Source organism: Doryrhamphus excisus, chromosome 12 (assembly GCF_030265055.1).
Source record: "Doryrhamphus excisus isolate RoL2022-K1 chromosome 12, RoL_Dexc_1.0, whole genome shotgun sequence".
Classification (NCBI taxonomy): Eukaryota; Metazoa; Chordata; class Actinopteri; order Syngnathiformes; family Syngnathidae; genus Doryrhamphus; species Doryrhamphus excisus.
The window spans coordinates 1,966,275-1,986,692 of record NC_080477.1 but is presented as its reverse complement, the minus strand read 5'-3'; the positions used below and the strand labels follow the sequence as shown (position 1 = coordinate 1,986,692).

The following is a 20,418-nucleotide window of genomic DNA, read 5'->3' as shown; positions in this document are numbered from 1 at the left end:
ACATGGCGTTATGGTCCGGGGCTGCACGAGTGCTGCCGAAGGTGGGTGAGCTGCGGTGCATCAAGGCATAATCATGAATCCCAACATGTGCTATGGCAGGGTGAAGCTTTTGGGGCTACGGTCAAACATGGCGTTATGGTCCGGGGCTGCACGAGTGCTGCCGACAGTGGGTGAGCTGCGGTGCATCAAGGCATAAACATGAGTCCCAACATGTGCTATGGCAGGGTGAAGCTTTTGGGGCTACAGTCAAACATGGTGTTATGGTCCGGGGCTGCACGAGTGCTGCACGAGTACTTCAAAACATGATTTTTTTTTCATTTTTTTAAAGAGTAAATTTGTTTTTAAAAATATGTTTTTTCCCAAAAATGGATGTTGAAAAAGGTGTCTTATATTCGGGGTTAAAGGGTTCATGTATGCAAACCAACAGGTGGCTCTAAAAATACTTCAAAACTTTAAATTAGCATAGTTTACTGGTCTTTTGGAAAGATAATCGTGTATTGTCGACAGTCAAGTGCCCTGCATGAGTGCTGCCTGCTGCGGTTCATTGAGGGAAAACATTCCAACATGTACTCATCATAAAGACTGGGCCATGGCTGAAGTCTCCCTTGTGTCTCCATAACATTATCCGTGTGTCGACTCCTTTTCAATGCCTACTGCTGTCCAAGCTGTATTACGACTCCAAGTGTACTTTCTATAATACTGTACCTTGAGAACGTCCAATAGAAATGCTTGAAAAATGACCAAGGTCGAACGCCTTGCAGGACTCACTTATAGCTGCTGAACGAAGGGGCAGGCGAGGTGACCCTCTCGTCTACAGACTCATCAAAGCTGTCATAAAAGTCCAACGGTCAGGACACAAACACACAAAGTCATCACAACAAAGCATCGCGTCAACTGCGACGACAAAAAAAATAATTCACATTAAAATATCTACTTATGTAATATCGCCATATAGTAAGATAAGTCGATTGAAATGAGGCGGAACGCTTCATCTAAGACGCCTTTGTCCTGCACTTGATGGATTTTTAAAGGTGAAAAGGCGAAGGATTAATAGGCTGTGAAATATTGTGATTGCTCAGCAACACGTCGTTACTCGAGCCTGCTGAGCCGTATTCTTTATTTACGACGCAGTTCACGTGAAGTATGCGCTACTGCGGAGTACACCGTCAAAGTAGTCACCAAATAAGGGGCGCTTAGCTGCCAGCTCACATCGTTTTTTTTGTTTTTTTTTGTTTTACCTCTCAGGGATCTTGGAGCTGGGTGCTGTCCGCAACGGGATGTCCTGTAAAAAAAATAACAATAAAAAAAGAACAATGAAAACCTAAAAGCAGAGCACTCTTGTTATATATTAATGATCTTTGACTTGTGTTCTATTGTAGCCGATTCTCAAAAACTGCAAAGCATCCCTGTCATATAGGGGTTAACTAGCGGTCCTTAAAAACAGCAAGAGTGTGTCTGTCATATTGAGGATCTTTGACTCGTGTACAGTAGGTTCTCAAAAACAGCAGAGCACTGAAAAGCATTTTTGCCGCAGATCCTTAAAAACAGCAGAGCCCACCTGTCATAGACAATCTTTGACTGAATTTTTTATCTTTGACTGAATTTTTTGGAGTAAAAACAGCACAGCCTTCCTACCACAAAATATTTTTTACTGACATTTTAGGTCCTTAAAACAGCAAAACGCTCCTGTTATGTATATTTTTGATGAGCAATATTTTTCACTCACATTTTATTGTCAGTAGGTCCTTATTTTGAATTTTTGGAGTAAAAACGGCACAACCTTCCTGCCACAAAATATTTTTTACTCACATTTTATTGTCAGTAGGTCCTTAAAAACAACAGTGTGTGTCTGTCATGTTGAGGATCTTTGACTAGTGTTTTTACAGTAGGTTATCAAAAACAGCAGAGCACTGAAAAGCATTTTTGCCGCAGATCCTTAAAAACAGCAGAGCCCACCTGTCATAGACAATCTTTGAATGAATTTTTGGAGTTAAAACAGCACAGCCTTCCTACCACAAGATATTTTCACTGACATTTTATTGTCAGTAGGTGCTTAAAAACAGCAAAATGCTCCTGTTTTGTACATTTTTGACGAGCAATATTTTTCACTCACATTTTATTGTCAGTAGGTCCTTAAAAACAGCAACAGTGTGTCTGTCATATTGAGGATCTTTGACTAGTGTTTTTACAGTAGGTTCTTAAAAACAGCAGAGCACCGAAAAGCATTTTTGCAGCAGATCCTTAAAAACAGCAGAGCCCACCTGTCATAGACAATCTTTGACTGAATTTTTGATCTTTGACTGAATTTTTGGAGTAAAAACAGCACAGCCTTCCTACCACAAAATATTTTTTACTGACATTTTAGGTCCTTAAAACAGCAAAACGCTCCTGTTTTGTATATTTTTGATGAGCAATATTTTTCACTCACATTTTATTGTCAGTAGGTCCTTATTTTGAATTTTTGGAGTAAAAACGGCACAACCTTCCTGCCACAAAATATTTTTTAACTCACATTTAATTGTCAGTAGGTCCTTAAAAACAGCAGAGTGTGTCTGTAATATTGAGGATCTTTGACTCGTGTTTTTACAGTAGGTTCTCAAAAACAGCAGAGCACTGAAAAGCATTTTTGCCACAGATCCTTAAAAACAGCAGAGCCCACCTGTCATAGACAATCTTTGACTGAATTTTTGATCTTTGACTGAATTTTTTGGAGTAAAAACAGCACAGCCTTCCTGCCACAAAATATTTTTTACTCACATTTTATTGTCAGTAGATCCTTAAAAACAGCAAAACGCTCCTGTTTTGTACATTTTTGACTAGCAATATTTTTCACTCACATTTTATTGTCAGTAGGTCCTTAAAAACAGCAGAGTGTGTCTGTCATGTTGAGGATCTTTGACTAGTGTTTTACAGTAGGTTCTTAAAAACAGCAGAGCACTGAAAAGCATTTTTGAAGCAGATCCTTAAAAACAGCAAGCCCACCTGCCATAGACAATCTTTGACTGAATTTTTGGAGTAAAAACAGCACAGCCTTCCTGCCACAAAATATTTTTTACTGACATTTTATTGTCAGTAGGTCCTTAAAAACAGCACAACGCTCCTGTTTTGTACATTTTTGACGAGCAATATTTTTCACTCACATTTTATTGTCAGTAGATCCTTAAAAACAGCAAGAGTGTGTCTCTAAAAACAGCAGAGCACTGAAAAACATTTTTGCCGCAGATCCTTAAAAACAGCAGAGCCCACCTGTCATAGACAATCTTTGACTGAATTTTTGGAGTAAAAAGAGCACAGCCTTCCTGACACATGAACAATCTTTGATCAGTGTTTGTGCAGTAGGTGCTGAACTTTATGACTTAATTTTTGATTATTTTTGATGTGGTAAAGCTGAGATGAATTTCCCTACCACACAAACACAAACACAAACAATGCAAATGGATTCCTTGATCGACCCTTTATCCAGATTCTCACCAAAATCCAATTGATTCTGTCCAGGTTCGTTATGTTAATTGGCCAATTATTTAATGTACTACGACAAAGACTTCCTGTGGACCATCATCTTACCTTGCAGAGTGACTTGCCATTGACCAGGGGGTCCGAGCTGAACCCCTCTCTGCTCTGGAGGTGGGCGAAGGGTTTGACGGCCCCCCAGGACTCCAGGTACCGGGTCATACGCACGGACGCCCGCATCTTCAGACCGTCATTCACTCGAGGCTTAGGAGCGCTGCGGCCGCTCTGCGTCGGATCCTTCGACTTACGACATATCAACACACGTTATGTTAACGCTTAACGTTTTCCACACACCCACTCCCACACCCAGTACTTTGAAATCCATATACTTTCAAGTGCTACACAACAAGCCTCAGTTCGGGGGTTCCAACTCACCCGGGGGTCAATAACCAGATACGTTGTGACGTTCAGCTCCTTCAGGTAGGCATCCCGGAGGTGCCCGTTGCCCTCTTCCACTTCGTAGGCCTTGTTCAAGTGCTTCAGAGTGGCCTCCGTGATGTGGACACGTCTGGCCGGGAGACAGGGATTGGATATTAAAATAATCATGTGGGTTTTTTTTTTTTTGTTACACTCTAGTTGAGGATGGTCGGTAATTACTAACGGCAGTGTCGACATTTAGGGAAGAAGATGGCATCACAACAAATAATTCAAGCACTGTGTTTAGACCGGAGCTTTTCAACTAGTCGTCTTGTTTATGATGTCAATGTAAGATCAATAATAGTCAAAGATCCTCTATATAAAAAAAAAAGATCCTCTATATGACCGGAGCTCGGTTTCTAAGGACCGACTGCATAAGCACATGTCAAAGATCCTCTATTTGTCAGGAACACTGCTTTTCTTTTTTTAGATCTACTGCCCAGTCACTCATCAAAGATCCTCTATATGTGAGGAACACTGATTTTCTTTTTTTTAGATCCACTGCCCAGTCACTCGTCAAAGATCCTCTATATGTGAGGAACACTGATTTTCTTTTTTTTTATTAGATGTACTTTCCAGTCAATCGTCAAAGATCCTCTATATGTGAGGAACACTGCTTTTCTTTTTTTTTAGATCTACTGCCCAGTCACTCGTCAAAGATCCTCTATATGTGAGGAACACTGATTTTCTTTTTTTTTTATTAGATGTACTTCCCAGTCAGTTGTCAAAGATCCTCTATATGAGAAGAACACTGCTTTTCTTTTTTTTAGATCCACTGCCCAGTCACTCGTCAAAGATCCTCTATATGTGAGGAACACTGCTTTTCTATTTTTTAGATCTACTGCCCAGTCACTCGTCAAAGATCCTCTATATGTGAGGAACACTGCTTTTTTTAAAATTAGATGTACTCCCCAGTCAGTTGTCAAAGATCCTCAAATGTGAGGAACACTGATTTTCCTTTTTCAGATCTACTGCCCAGTCAGTCGTCAAAGATCCTCTATATGTGAGGAACACTGTTTTTTTATGAGATGTACTTCCCAGTCATTTGTCAAAGATCCTCCATATGTGAGGAACACTGATTTTCTTGTTTTTTTAGATCTACTGCCCAGTCACTCGTCAAAGATCCTCTATATGTGAGGAACATTGCTTTTTTAAAATTAGATGTACTTCCCAGTCAGTTGTCAAAGATCCTCTATCTGAGAAGAACACTGCTTTTCTTTCTTTTTTTTTTAGATCTACTGCCCAATCACTCGTCAAAGATCCTCTATATGTGAGGAACACTGCTTTTCTTGCTTTTCTTTTTTTTAGATCTCCTGCCCAGTCACTCGTCAAAGATCCTATCCAGCCAACCTATGAAAAAAAGTGCAACTTATAGTCCGGAAAATATTGTATTTAATGCACCACTTACCCCGGACAGCCTCCCGACTCCATGTGATTGGCCAGAGTGACGTCATGTGACCACACATCGAACTGCCACTTCCGTAGCCCGATCACGCCGCACAGCACGTTGCCCGAGTGCACGCCGACTCTCATGTTGATGTCCACGCCTGTGGCCTCCCGAACCTGCCTGCCGGAGATGAGCGACCACGCTTGACGGTTGTTTTGGATGTTTGCTTCTCCAACATATGAAAAAGGCGACATGGACTCACTTGATGGCTTCACACATGTCCAGGCCCATCTTGACACAGTTCTTGGCGTGTTTGGGCAGAGAGACCGGCAGACCTGACACGCAGTAGTAGCAGTCGCCCAGGATCTTGATCCTCATGCACTCGTTCTCCTAAAGGAGGCAGCGAGACACAAAAAGAACGTCTGTCATCGACAAATGCCTGAACGTAACGTAGGAGCTTCGTACAAACCATGACTGACCTTCGCAATCTGGTCAAACCTTCCAAACAATTCGTTGAGCATAATCACCAACTCCTTGGGAGAACAGTCGCTGGCCAGGCGAGTGAAGCCAACGATGTCTGCGTACAAAATACTGAAAGAAAGAAACCTCACATTTAGTCTTGCTGGACGACAGACGATCACTATGCTACTTTTAGGACCTACTGCAAAAATGAAAGCTCAAAGATCCTCTATATAACATGATGGCTTTGCTGTTATTAAGGATCAACTGCAAAAGCATGAGTCAAAGATCCTCTATATAACAGAAGTGCTTTGCTGTTTTAAGGACCGACTGCAAAAAGCACAAGTCAAAGATCCTCTATATAACAGGAGCTTTGCTGTTTTAAGGACCGACTGCAAAAGCTAGAGTCAAAGATCCTCTATATAACAGGAGCTTTGCTGTTATTAAAGACCGACTGCAAAAGCTAGAGTCAAAGATCCTCTATATAACAGGAGTGCTTTGCTGTTTTAAGGACCGACTGCAAAAAGCACGAGTCAAAGATCCTCTATATAACAGGAGTGCTTTGCTGTTATTAAAGACCGACTGCAAAAAACACGAGTCAAAGATCCTCTATAGGGCAAGGGTGTTCCGCTGTTTTAAGGACCGCCTGCAAAAAACGTAGTCAAAGATCCTCTATTTAACAAGAGTGCTTTGTTGTTCTAAGGGCAGACTACAAAAACCCTTGTCGAAGATCCTCTATATAATTGGAGTGCTTTGGTGTGATTAAAAACCTACTGCAAAAACCCTTGTCAAAGATCCTCTATATAACAAGAGTCCATTGCTGTTTTAAGGGTCTATTAAAAACCCTTCAAAAAAATCAAAACCGGTCTATTTTTAGAAACCTCCTGCAAAAACTGCTAGTCAAAGATCCTCTAAATGACAGTAGCCTGCTGTCGGTTTTAAGGATAAACTGAAAAAAACCCTAGTCAATGATCCTTTATATTACAGGAGTGCTTTCCCATTTAAGGACCAACTGCATTACAATAATGATTTGTGTTTTTTTTAAATAATCCAGTCGAAAAAGAGAAGATTATAAATATTTGAAAATGTATCAGGGTGGCCTGCTTTAGGGCGATACAATAACACCAGCTCCTTGGCAGACGCGCCTGCGAGCCACAATGGCTGCTTGTGCTGTGATAATGACAGGGCGAGGTCAGTCCTTCTCGCTGGGAGTCAACATGACTGATGCCTTCTTGTCAAACTAAACACCTGAGCCGACTGTCAGTCACCGGAGACGCCTTTTATGAAAAACATAATAAACCAGTAGACGTACATTTCTATCATTCTATCATTCCATATCTTGGTCGTATTTATCCGACCGAGCTGATTGACTTGTCATAAAAGCAGGAAGTGGGTCACTGAAAGCGGACACACTAATCCATCATTATGACCAGTGGAAATATGCTTTATGGCTCCATTTCATAAAGTGGATGATCCATACGCGCTGTCAAGGAAATGATGAAACTTAAAGTAACATCGCAAATATTGTTACCCTGCTATGCGAACGTGACGTTTTTATGACATTTGTGTCCGTAGAGCAGGGGAGGGCAAACTTTTTGACTCGCGGGCCGCATTAATTTAACAAAATTGATGGGGGGGATTATGTAGTATTTTACACGTAACAGTCCATTTTTACACCTATATTTTTACACATATTTTACATGTAAAAGTGTCATGCAATCTGCTATATGTGCACTTTGAAATCATTTATTTGATGTAAAGTGTGTTTCTCAATGTATTATTATTATTATTATTATTTATTAGAATTATTATTATTATTAGTTATAGTAATGTTATTATATTATTATTATTATTTTGTTATAATAATAATATTACTACCATTATTATATTAATATTATTAACAACAATATTAATATAATAGTAGTATTATTATCATTATTGACATTATTATTATTATTATTATTATTATTATTATTATTATTATTATTATTATTATTATTATTGTTGTTATTATTATTATTATTATGTGCTTGTGTCCCTTTTTACAGGAGCATTTTGTAAACAACAGACCACATCAAATAACGAAATTGATAAAGCAGCTACCTCAACCATCAAAAAATTGGCCCAAGCCACGATGCCAGGTTGTATGTTGAGTTCAAATGAAATATTTGGAAAAAACAGACGGGCCATATTGAAACACTTGGCGGGTCGGATGTGGCCCCCGGGCCGTAGTTTGCCCACCCCTGCCGTAGAGGAAGGAAAAACCACCCTGGGTATATGAAAAAGAAATAACAATCCAGGCTTCGCGACACGTCTTAAAAGCCTGGAGCTCTGCGAACTAGCGTATTACTCTAGCTAGGCTAGCTAGGCTAGCACAGTTTAATGAAGGAAGACTAATGAGGAGTTGTGTTGTGTTGTGTTGCATTCACGGTAAACCAAGGAATTACCGTATTTTCCGGACTAAGTCACACTTTTTTTCATAGGTTGGCTGTTCCTGCAACTTATACTCCAGTGCGACTTATGTATGTTTTTTTTCTACCTAATTATGCATTTTTGGCCATGTGTTACTTATACTCAGAGCGACTTATAGTCCAGAAAATACGGTGTATATATACCGTATTTTCCGGACGTAATGTCTGGTTTGGTCAAGTAGTTTGGAAAATAAATTACCCGAAAAAAATGCGACTAATACTCCAGTGTGACTTATGTATGTTTTTTTCTACCTAATTATGCATTTTTGGCCTTGTGTGACTTATACTCCAGTGCAACTTATGTATGTTTTTTTCTACCTAAATATGCATTTTTGGCCTTGTGCGACTTAAAATCCAGTGCGACTTATGTATGTTTTTTTCTACCTGATTATGTATTTCTGGCCTTGTGTGACTTATGTATGTTTTTTTTTCGACCTAATTATGCATTTTTGGCCTTGTGCGACTTTTACTCCAGTGGGACTTATGTATGTTTTTTTTTTAACTAATTATGTATTTTTGGCCTTGTGCAACTTATGTATGTTTTTTTTCCACCTAATTATGCATTTTTGGCCTTGTGCGACTTATACTTTAGTGCGACTTATGTATGTTTTTTTTCAACCTAATTATGGATTTTTGGCCTTGTGCAACTTATATTCCAGTGCGACTTATGTATGTTTTTTTCTACCTGATTATGTATTTCTGGCCTTGTGCGACTTATGTATGTTTTTTTTCGACCTAATTATGCATTTTTGGCCTTGTGCAACTTATACTCCAGTGCGACTTATGTATGTTTTTTCTACCTGATTATGCATTTTTGGCCTTGTGCGACTTATACTCCGGTGCGACTTATGTATGTTTTTTTTTCGACCTAATTATGCATTTTTGGCCTTGTGCGACTTGTACTCCAGTGCGACTTATGTATGTTTTTTTTCTACCTAATTATGGATTTTTGGCCTTGTGCGACTTATACTCCAGTGCGACTTATGTATGTTTTTTTCTACCTAATCATGCATTTTTGGCCTTGTGTGACTTATAGTCCAGAAAATACAGAATTACAAGTAAAAGCAGGCTTCGCTACACATCTTAAATTAAAGCTCTGCCCGTGAATGGTAAGTTTGATGATATTGTTTTGGTCTTCAGTAAAAACCACATTTGATGTCGATGTCCCAGTGAGCGTAAAGTTAGCACTGTGGCTCAAATATGTAGCTATGCTAGCCTAGCTAACCTTGTCATTGTGTTCATACCTGACGTTTTCATGCCTTTTGACATAAAGGCTGTGGAAGTTGTTGTCTTTGACCAGGCGTTGCTGCTCCTCTTTGTCCTTGCAGTCTTGCAGGCGCTCCATGATGGTCAGCTTCATCTTCATGGAGATGTAGACGGGCAGCACGGACTGCAGCAAGTTCTCCTGCAGGCAACGACACATAAACTATTAATTGGCCCATCTTGGAAATGATGCTTTTTTTTATGCAGCTTGCAATTTCATCATCAATGAATCAAACTTTTTTTTTTATATATCCACCTTTTAAAACCTTCCAGGAATGGAGGTGTTCATAATTGAATTTTATTCATCACTTTAGTAATGTTTACACAAGGTCAGTACGTAACAAAACCAGTAGCAATACTGCAGTTTTGGAAAACATGTTCTATAGCTAAACCTTGACATTTATCTGTAAAGAAATATAACTGAATGAACGAAATTAATTCCAAGCACCATGCCCCCCCTACCCCGTATTACACCAAAATAATAATCCAAAATTTTTTTTATCAGTCTTTGATATTTTGTAGAACCAGTCCTGCATTTATTTATTTTTTTTGCTCTAAGCATATTTTATGAAGTTACCATATTTTCCGGACTATAAGTCACACTTTTTTTCCTAGGTTGGCTGTTCCTGCGACTTATACTCCAGAGCGACTTATAAATGAAAAAAGTGTTTATGTTCCATAAACACTGGACACCTTTTGTGTTCATGTTTATTTTTTGTGTAGCTGAATAAGCATTGTGTTAGCATATCTTACACCTATTCAGCCTGTTCTCTATTCTTTTATTGGTAGAACTTGGACCTAATGTCTGTTTTGGTCAAGTAGTTTGGAAAATAAATTACCCGCAAAAAATGCCACTTATACTGCAGTGCTCAGAAACCTCCTGCAAAAACTGCTAGTCAAAGATCCTCTAAATGACAGTAGCCTGCTGTCGTTTTTAAGGATAAACGGAAAAAAAACCTGAGTAAAAGATCATCTATATAACAAGAGTCCATTGCTGTTTTAAGGGTCTATTAAAAACCCTTTCAAAACCGGTCTATGTTTAGAAACCTACTGCAAAAACTGCTAGTCAAAGATCCTCTATATAACAAGAGTCCATTGCTGTTTTAAGCGTCTATTAAAAACCCTTTAAAAAAATCAAAACCGGTCTATTTTTAGAAACCTCCTGCAAAAACTGCTAGTCAAAGATCCTCTAAATGACAGTAGCCTGCTGTCGTTTTTAAGGATAAACTGAAAAAAACCTGAGTCAAAATCAACTATATAACAAGAGTCCATTGCTGTTTTAAGCATCTATTAAAAACCCTTAAAAAAAATAAAAAACAGTCTATTTTTAGAAACCTCCTGCAAAAACTGCTAGTCAAAGATCCTCTAAATGACAGTAGCCTGCTGTCGTTTTTAAGGATAAACTGAAAAAAACCTGAGTCAAAATCATCTATATAACAAGAGTCCATTGCTGTTTTAAGGGTCTATTAAAAATCCTTTCAAAACCGGTCTATGTTTAGAAACCTACTGCAAAAACTGCTAGTCAAAGATCCTCTATATAACAAGAGTCCATTGCTGTTTTAAGGGTCTATTAAAAACCCTTTCAAAAAATCAAAACCGGTCTATTTTTTAGAAACATCCTGCAAAAACTGCGAGTCAAAGATCCTCTAAATGACTGTAGCCTGCTGTCATTTTTAAGGATAAACTGAAAAAAAAAAACAGTCAAAATCATCTAAATAACAAGAGTCCATTGCTGTTTTAAGGGTCTATTAAAAACCCTTTCACAACCGGTCTATTTTTAGAAACTTCCTGCAAAAACTGCTAGTCAAAGATCCTCTAAATGACAGTAGCCTGCTGTCGTTTTTAAGGATAAACTGAAAAAACCCTAGTCAAAGATCCTCTATATAACAAGAGTCCATTGCTGTTTTAAGGGTCTATCTCCGCCAATTCCCGCAAAGTTACCGGATTTTCCGGACTATGAGTCACACTTTTTTTCATAGGTTGGCTGTTCCTGCGACTTATACTCCGGAGCGAACTTTAATCAGTTCTTGCATATGTCATCCCTGACAATTCCTGGGAATTTCAGTAAAGATCCATTCAGAATTTTTGAACACAAACAAACAGACACATGGCTGCAAAAGGTAAAAATGTAAAAAAAAAAAAAAAAACACTTGAAAAATTATCATTTTTACGATCAAAATTATATCAAATAAAATAATAAAATATTAAATATATATTATATTTAATATATATTAAATAAATTTAATTAAATAATATAATAATAATTTTAATAATAATAAATAAATTAAATTAAAATGGCCTTCACTTACATATCTATACCACTGATTTATTTAACAATTTAGCTATGTGAACTACTACACTGCCAATAGCCTTTGTCCGTGACACCTCAACTTTGCCTTTTTCGGTTTGTTTTTTGTCGTTTTTAAAAAAAGGACGACGGACACAATTACCCTGCCGAGACACATATATAAATGTGTCCCATTTGCAGGACATTGAGCCTTAAATCCTTCCATGCTCGTATTTTATCTGTTGTGTGCCTCCGTCTGTACATAGACTCTCCTTCTTCACTTCCAAATTAAACACACAAGGCATTTGTCCTTCTTGCTAGGCGACACACACACACACACACACACACACACACACACACACACACACACCTGTCAGCAAACACAGCATGATTAAATCCCACGCTCGTCGTAGTAGTTGGCGCTCAAAGGAATGAAATGTGAAGGAAAAAAATAAAAATAAAAAAAACGCACAGATGCACGGGAGGGAAAATTGCGGGATGCAGACGGTGAAAAAAAAAGCATCCATGATGGACGTCAGTCAGCAAGAGTCAGAGAGTCAGGCCTAAGACGAAAGCTTTCAGAATGAAACAAATCACTCACCGTAAAAAAACGCTTTACTTCATTTATCTGCTGTCACGTATTCGATCGTCAGGATGAATGAAAACACAAAGCAGTCAAAAATGAGGGCCGACTTGTGACTTGTGACCGACTGTCGCGGTGAGCTGGCATTTTTTATTATGGGACCAAAGGCTACACAGTAAAGAACATTTGCATAATACTAGAATTTGATTGGGCGGCCTTCCTAACAGATAACATGACATAACTCAAACATTTCAAAACAAAACGGCAGTCAATTTTTATATTCAGTTTTTTTTTTTTTTTTTTTTTACCAGCTGCGATTTCACCAAATGCTTCTAAAATATACTTTTAAAGAGTTATTAACACTATCAATACATTTTGTTTTCCATATTTATTTGTTATTTTAACACCGGTTCGTGCCTTTGTTCCGCGTAGCGCTAACATTTTAGCTGAAGTGAACTTAAAAGCGGACACGGCACCGAGGTCCATTTCTGTGGTGCATCGCAAGGTTTACACTTTGACCGTGTCAAACTTCACCCTCAAGGAGTCAAGACCAAATACGGTGAAGCTGAGTTTTACTGGTTGATGATCACATGTCACATGTTATTTAATCATTTCACCCTTTTTTTTCCTGTAAAGCGCTTGAAATGATAAACATACTCACAACAAAAATGACCACTTCCCAAAAACTGCTGTTGAAATATTATATATTCATATTTCTATTTTGTTTGTGAGTCAATCTATTAACCATTTAAAGCCCGGTGTATTTACATAACTTTGTTTTTTACTTAATTAGATTGCATTGTGGATGAGTTAGTTAGTACGCAGGCCTCGCAGCTAGGAGACACGAGTTCGATTCCACCCGCTGTGTGGAGTTTGCATGTTCTCCCCGTGCATGCGTGGGTTTTCTCCGGGTACTCCGGTTTCCTCCCACATTTAAAAAAAAAACATGCTAGGTTAATTAGCGACTCCAAATTGTCCATAGGTATGAATGTGAGTGTGAATGGTTGTTTGTCTATATGTGCCCTGTGATTGGCTGGCCACCAGTCCAGGGTGTACCCCGCCTCTCTCGCCTGAAGACAGCTGGGATAGGCTCCAGCATTCCCCCGTGACCCTCGTGAGGATAAGCGGTAGAAAATGAATGAATGAATAATAATAATAATAACAAAAAAGGGATGCACGGTGGACAAGTGGTTAGCTCGCATACCTCACAGTTAGGAGACCAGGGTTCAATCCCACCCTCGGCCATCTCTGCGTGGAGTTTGCATGTTCTCCTCGTGCATGTTTCCAAAAACATGCTAGGTTAATTAGCGACTCCAAATTGTCCATAGGTATGAATGTGAGTGTGAATGGTTGTTTGTCTATATGTGCCCTGTGATTGGCTGGCCACCAGTCCAGGGTGTACCCCGCCTCTCTCGCCCGAAGACAGCTGGGATAGGCTCCAGCACCCCCGCAAGGATAAGCAGTAGAAAATGAATCAATGATTGAATAATAATAATAATAATAACAAAAAAGGGCTGCACGGCAGTTGAGTGGTTAGCGCGCAGACCTCATAGCTAGGAGACCCGAGTTCGATTCCACCCTCGGATATCTGTGTGGAGTTTGCATGTTCTCCCCGTGCATGCGTGGGTTTTCTCCGGGTACTCCGGTTTCCTCCCACATTCCAAAAACATGCTAGGTTAATTAGCCACTCCAAATTGTCCATAGGTATGAATGTGAGTGTGAATGGTTGTTTGTCTATATGTGCCCTGTGATTGGCTGGCCACCAGTCCAGGGTGTAGCCCGCCTCTCTCGCCCCAAGACAGCTGGGATAGGCTCCAGCACCCTCTCTAAGTGTACCCCTCTAAGACGCCTTTGAAGAACATTTTTCTGCATGCTTTAAATGGGAAAACATGCTGCCATCTGGTGGACAAATAAAAATAAGAAATATAATCATAAAGGATTGTATTCCTTTATGCTAAAATTGGAATCAAAATTAGAACACCACAGCCAAAATAGCGTAGTAAAAAAAAAAAAAAAAAAACTGATTGACACAAAATGGCCCCCATGAGCTGTCGTGACGTACAAATTGACACTAATGATGACTAAATGACGCTCACCTGTTGTCTCTTCTCGATTTCCAGCTTCATGCGCATGCTAAGACATCTTAGCGTGTCCTGGAAGGTCTGTCTGAGGGTTTTCTCCATGAGGACCTTATGGAAGGCTCCCACTACGCTACCGCACAGAAAGACCACCGCGTTGGACAGCAGCTACCAAAACAAGACACATCGGAGACGTGTTAGATGTGTTAGTGTTAAACTATATTAGGAAAGCAGGAAGTGAACAAATGTAATGGTAATGGTAATGGTTTAATTTCCTTTGAACATGCATCAGATTACAATTGAGTGCATCCCATAATCAGTTCCCAGTTCCACATGTCCAAAAGGAGTAGGAAGAAGCAAAGCTTATTAAATCCTACCCCTCCATCTGGTACTTTTACAATCAGTAATTGTTACATTTGTTCACTTCCTGCTTTCCTAATATAAATTACGTTTTTTTGTAATAAAATAAAATAAAATAAAATAAAATAAAATAAAATAAAATGAAAAGAAAAGAAAAGAAAAGAAAAGAAAAGAAAAGAAAAGAAAAGAAAAGAAAAGAAAAGAAAAGAAAAGAAAAGAAAAGAAAAGAAAAGAAAAGAAAAGAAAAGAAAAGAGAAAAGGAAAAGAGAAAAGGAAAAGGAAAAGGAAAAGGAAAAAAAGAAAAAAAAAGAAAAAAAAGGAAAAGAAAGGAAAGGAAAGGAAAGGAAAGGAAAAGAATTTAAATTTAAATTTAAATTTAAATTTAAATTTAAATTTAAATTTAAATTTAAATTTAAATTTAAATTTAAATTTAAATTTAAATTTAAATTTAAATTTAAAATTAAAATTAAAATTAAAATTAAAATTAAAATTAAAATTAAAATTAAAATTAAAATTAAATTAAAAAAAGGAAGAAGAAGAAGAAGAGAAACTGGGGTAGAGGGTTGGGGGGGGAGTTGAGAGAGAGAGAGAACAACAACAATTCCCATAACAACAACAGTGACAAACTTCATCAGTTAAATGTCATTGATGGCTAAGGGTCACAATGGAGATGATATCGAGTGCTGCCATTAACTGGAGAGCTGCGGTTCAGTGATAGGAACTCTCAATCTGAATTCTGACATGTGACATTATGAAGCAATGGGATTCTTGGGGAAAGTGGACTGCATGGCAAGCCGTACACTGACTACTCTAAAGCTTCATTCCTATCGTATTGTGTTTTATGAAGATAAGATGAAATAATGTACGTGTTTGGTGAATGTTCATAAAAATTATAATATTTTTTTTTCGGGATGTCACCTGGTTAGCAAGATAAGGAGTCGGTGCGCTGCTGTAAACGGTGAGATGCAGCGTGAGGACCACAATGTGGGACAGCGAGGAGATGACGCTCAACGCCACAGCGTACCACCACGGGAACGGCAGCATGGTGTACACCGTGAAGATGATGAAGAGGAAGAAAGGCACCTGGAAAGACAAAAAAAAAAATTTAGAAACGGTTCATTTACATAAGAAATGAACCCCGAGGGGCGGCGTTAGGCGGCCTACCTGGTCCCACGGCAGGATGACGGGCCCGCTGAAGATGAAGGTGTAGCCCATGGTGAGGTGTGTGGCCCACACCAGCAGACCCAGCAGACGTCTCCATCGCTGGGAGAGCATCTCGGTGCAAACCAGCACGAAGACGGCGAGGAACACGCAGAAGCTGCCGCTCACCACGCTCACAAAGGCGCAGTGCTCTTCCGCACTCTGATACATACCGTGAGGTAAAAGGAAATAAAGTACATATTGTTATTACTCCAAGTATCCTGCAATTGTTTACGATGCAGTACATAAACGTAGTACATGTAGCATAAAATCTTTGGTACAGAGACAGGAAGTGATGAATGCGATTCAAGAATACAGAAAAAAATGTTGACTTTCTTGTGGTGCATCATGGAATCCAAACAAAGAACCCGAACATTAAATTGACTTTGTCAATTTTGACTATAAAATTTTTTTTCGGAAAATGCTACAATTTAAATAAATATTGTATTACATTTGATAATAAAAATTATTTATTTACAGTTATAATTATTAACAACAATAATTATAATTATACATTAAAATTAATGTATTAGTATGAATTAATTTAATTTAAATTATAATTTCATAATATTTTTTAAATAATCTATACAAACATTAATTCATTAATAAAAACAATTAATAAATCATGGAATCCAATCAAAGAACCCGGACATTAAATTGACATTGTCAATTTTGACTATAATTTTTTTGGGGGGAAAATGCTACAATTTAAATAAATATTGTATTAAATATGATGATAAAAATGATTTATTTACTGTTATAATGATTAACAACAATTAATAATTTTAATTATACATTTTAATGATATATTAAAATAATTGTATTAGTATGAATTAATTTAAATTATAAAGTAATAATAATTTTATAAATAATCAATAAAAAATTTATTCATTAATAAAAACAATTATAAAAAAACAAAAAAATTAAAAAAATTAAAAATTAAAAAATAAAAATGATAAAAATATAATATTTGGGAGGATTTTTTTTTTACTTCACTCATTCACTTTCCTTGGTAATTAATTTACCAAAAAAAAATTCAGTTACTAAAATGTTCAAATAAATAACTGTACAAAAATAAAGAAGAAAAAAAACATTATAAATCTATATTGTAGTAATTTTATGGACATACGTATAAAAAATTAAAAATCATAATAAAATCAAATAACAAAAAAGTAATTTAAAATGTGCATGATAAATCTATATACATACATATAAAATAAATACATAAATAAAAACTTAGAGTGCATGAGGAAAGAAAGGTAGCTCTTATTGTATCTCATACCGCACAACACAGCAGCAACACAACCAATGTTGTAATAGCCGCTGAAACAACAAGCATGTATGGTATATGTATGCATGTATATATCGTTTAAGGACTTCCAATACTTGCATTTTGCAGTTCTACTGATTTCACGTCACAAAAATGGCTACTCGTGAAAAAAAATTCAAAAATATGTGTCTTTGTGTCGTGGTGGTGGTGGGGGGGTGGGGGGGGGTCAAAATAAGGAGTGAAAAGAAAGCGTGAAGTCAGTGTTTATAGGTCTTTGCCTGGGGAAGGCCATCACTGCATTGTATGTGGAGCTCTCTGGTTACCATGGCAGCCTTTAAAAAAAAAAAGACACATCCAGACTCCAGCACTTTGTCGAGCTGAGCGATTTGACAAGACAGGCAGGAAAGGAGAAAAAAAGAACAATTCTCCTTTATGAATATGAATGGGAGCTGATGCTACATGAATATGGCGACATTATCCTGATATACCGGATGCTGACCAGAACCAAGCCGCAAAGACGTTCGGAATCTGTATCGGGATGAGGGAAGGCCAGGTCAGGAATGACGGTATGGGACACTCATGGTCAGTCGGGCCACAAATAGAAAATACCTTTGCATGCTGTGGATGGACGTGGTACTAAACAATATCTGGAGGGTCTTAGAGCATGAAGCCCCCTTTTAAGGTGACTTTATTACATTATTAAATAACAGATGATTAAATCATTTTTATTCTGTAAAAATGTGTGGTTTAAGTGCGAATAAAAAGTAGCATGTTAATATTTTTCACTATTGATATCAATATGGTTGATATAGTTTAAGAAAATCTTATTAAAATATTTATAATATTGAAAACAAATTTTTAATATTGATTTTTTTAATTTAATAAATAATTATTTAATTTTTTAATATTTTTAATAAAGTAATAATAATTAATATTTTTAAATCATTTTAATTTAATTTAATCAAGCAATTGGAATATAACATTAAAAATCACCCAGGTATTTATGTTTTATAAGAAAAAAATAAACAGTAATTAAAAAAAAATTCCTATGAAATTATTTAACATAAAATATATGTTAAATATTTTATACCCAGGTATTTATGTTTTATAAGAAAAAAATAAACAGTAAATGTAAAAAAAAAACATTCCAGTGAAATTATTTAACATAAAATGTATGTTGAATAATTCCAATGAAATTTTTTAACATAAAATCACCCAGGTATTTGTTTTATAAGAAAAAATAAACAGTGAATGTAAAACCAAAAACATTCCAGTGAAATTATTTAACATAAAATGTATGTTAAATAATTCCAATGAAATTATTTTACATGAAAAAATATATGTTAAATAATTCAATTGGAATGTTTTGGTTTTACATTTACTGTTGATTTTTTCTTATAAAACATAAATACCTGGGTGATTCCAGATGAAAAAAAACCCAATGAAATTATTTAACATAAAATATATGTTAAATAATTTCATTTAATTTCAAACATTCCAATGAAATTATTTAACATAAAATATATGTTAAATAATTTCATTGGAATGTTTTTTTTTACATTTACTGTTTATTTTTTTCTTATAAAACATAAATACTTGAGTGATTTTTTATGGGTTATATTCCAATTGCTTGATTTAATAAAAATTTTAACATTTATTTAATAAAAAAATCTATATTAAAATTATTTAACATATATTTTATGTTAAATAATTTCATTGGAATGGTTTTTTTTACATTTACTGTTTATTTTTTTCTTATAAAACACAAATGCCTGGGTGATTTTTTTATGGGTTATATTCCAATTGCTTGATTTAATAAAAAATTAAATAATAATTTATTTAATAAAAAAATCTATATTAAAATTATTTAACATATATTTTATGTTAAATAATTTCATTGGAATGTTTTTTTTTTACATTTACTGTTTTTTTTTCTTATAAAACATAAATACTTGAGTGATTTTTTATGGGTTATATTCCAATTGCTTGATTTAATAAAAATTTTAACATTTATTTAATAAAAAAATCTATATTAAAATTATTTAACATATATTTTATGTTAAATAATTTCATTGGAATGTTTTTTTTTTACATTTACTGTTCATTTTTTTCTTATAAAACATAAATACCTGGGTGATTTTTTATGGGTTATATTCCAATTGCTTGATTTAATAAAAAAAAATCATTTATTTAATGAAAAATCTATATTAAAATTATGTAACATATTTTATGTTAAATAATTTCATTGGAATGTTTTTTTTTACTGTTTATTTTTTTTCTTATAAAACATAAATACCTGGGTATTTAACATAAAATATATGTTAAATAATTTCAATGGAATGTTGTTTTTTTTACATTTACTGTTTATTTTTTTCTTATAAAACATAAATACCTGGTTGATTATTTATGGGTTATATTCCAATTGCTTGATTTAAATGTTATTTACAGTGTTATGACAGTGTTATGACAGTGTTATGACAGTGTTATGACAGTGTTATGACAGTGTTATGACAGTGTTATGACAGTGTTATGACAGTGTTATGACAGTGTTATGACAGTGTTATGTTATTATAGTATATGTTCGATTAGCTGTAGGTGCCTTGCTCTGTGGCACATTGACAAAAAAAAAAAAAACCCCACACATCATCATCCCAAGCATGCAGCAGTGTGGAGACTCACCAGCCGTAGAGCGAAGAAGAGAATGAGGAGAACCCCACAGGACAGCATGGAGAGGCCCAGCAGCAGCACCAGCGGCTGGTATTGGCTGATGCAGGAGAACTTGCGGTACAAAGCCTCATTCTTCAGCTCCTGGTCGTTCAACAAGTATTTCCCCTTGGCCGGCATGGCTCACGCTTTTCACTCAGGCATCGCACGGAGCCTCCGCCAAGGCCAGATGAGGCAGTGTGAAAAGATTCCCCCCCCCCCCCCCAAAAAAAAAAAAGTTTGTCCACGCTGTCCTAGCTCATGGCGCTCAAGTCAAGCGCCGGTGTTTTCCTCGCTGTGGCATCTTGGAACGTTGCGGTCCTCCCTTTTTCTGTCCACTTCAGCAGTCCTTTTGTATGGTCTGTCCTCTGTCTGGTTCTGGCAGGCAGACCGGCTTCATCCTCTGCCAGCTACTGTGCTCTCTTTAGCG

At 36.5% G+C, this 20,418-nt stretch overlaps 1 protein-coding gene across 3 annotated transcripts in view; it reads right to left on the bottom strand.

Annotated features, from left to right (window-relative positions):
• Window positions 1–20,199, bottom strand: part of LOC131139707 (adenylate cyclase type 2-like) — a 39,635-nt gene extending 19,436 nt beyond the window's left edge. The window contains exons 1-12 of one of the 3 annotated variants that reach the window (XM_058089558.1): window positions 19,965–20,199; window positions 15,980–16,177; window positions 15,734–15,898; window positions 14,474–14,623; window positions 9,489–9,649; window positions 5,794–5,905; window positions 5,577–5,704; window positions 5,336–5,494; window positions 3,886–4,018; window positions 3,565–3,753; window positions 1,239–1,282; window positions 769–828 (exon numbers count right to left, since the gene is read on the bottom strand). In XM_058089558.1, coding sequence (XP_057945541.1) covers window positions 769–828; window positions 1,239–1,282; window positions 3,565–3,753; window positions 3,886–4,018; window positions 5,336–5,494; window positions 5,577–5,704; window positions 5,794–5,905; window positions 9,489–9,649; window positions 14,474–14,623; window positions 15,734–15,898; window positions 15,980–16,177; window positions 19,965–20,129 — 1,664 coding nt within the window. In that variant the 5' untranslated portion in view covers window positions 20,130–20,199. Of the gene's footprint in view, window positions 1–768; window positions 829–1,238; window positions 1,283–3,564; window positions 3,754–3,885; window positions 4,019–5,335; window positions 5,495–5,576; window positions 5,705–5,793; window positions 5,906–9,488; window positions 9,650–12,395; window positions 12,540–14,473; window positions 14,624–15,733; window positions 15,899–15,979; window positions 16,178–19,964 lie in introns of those variants that run through there. The other 2 variants (XM_058089559.1, XM_058089560.1) reach the window with 2 other exon arrangements.
• Window positions 20,200–20,418: the final 219 nt, after the last annotated feature.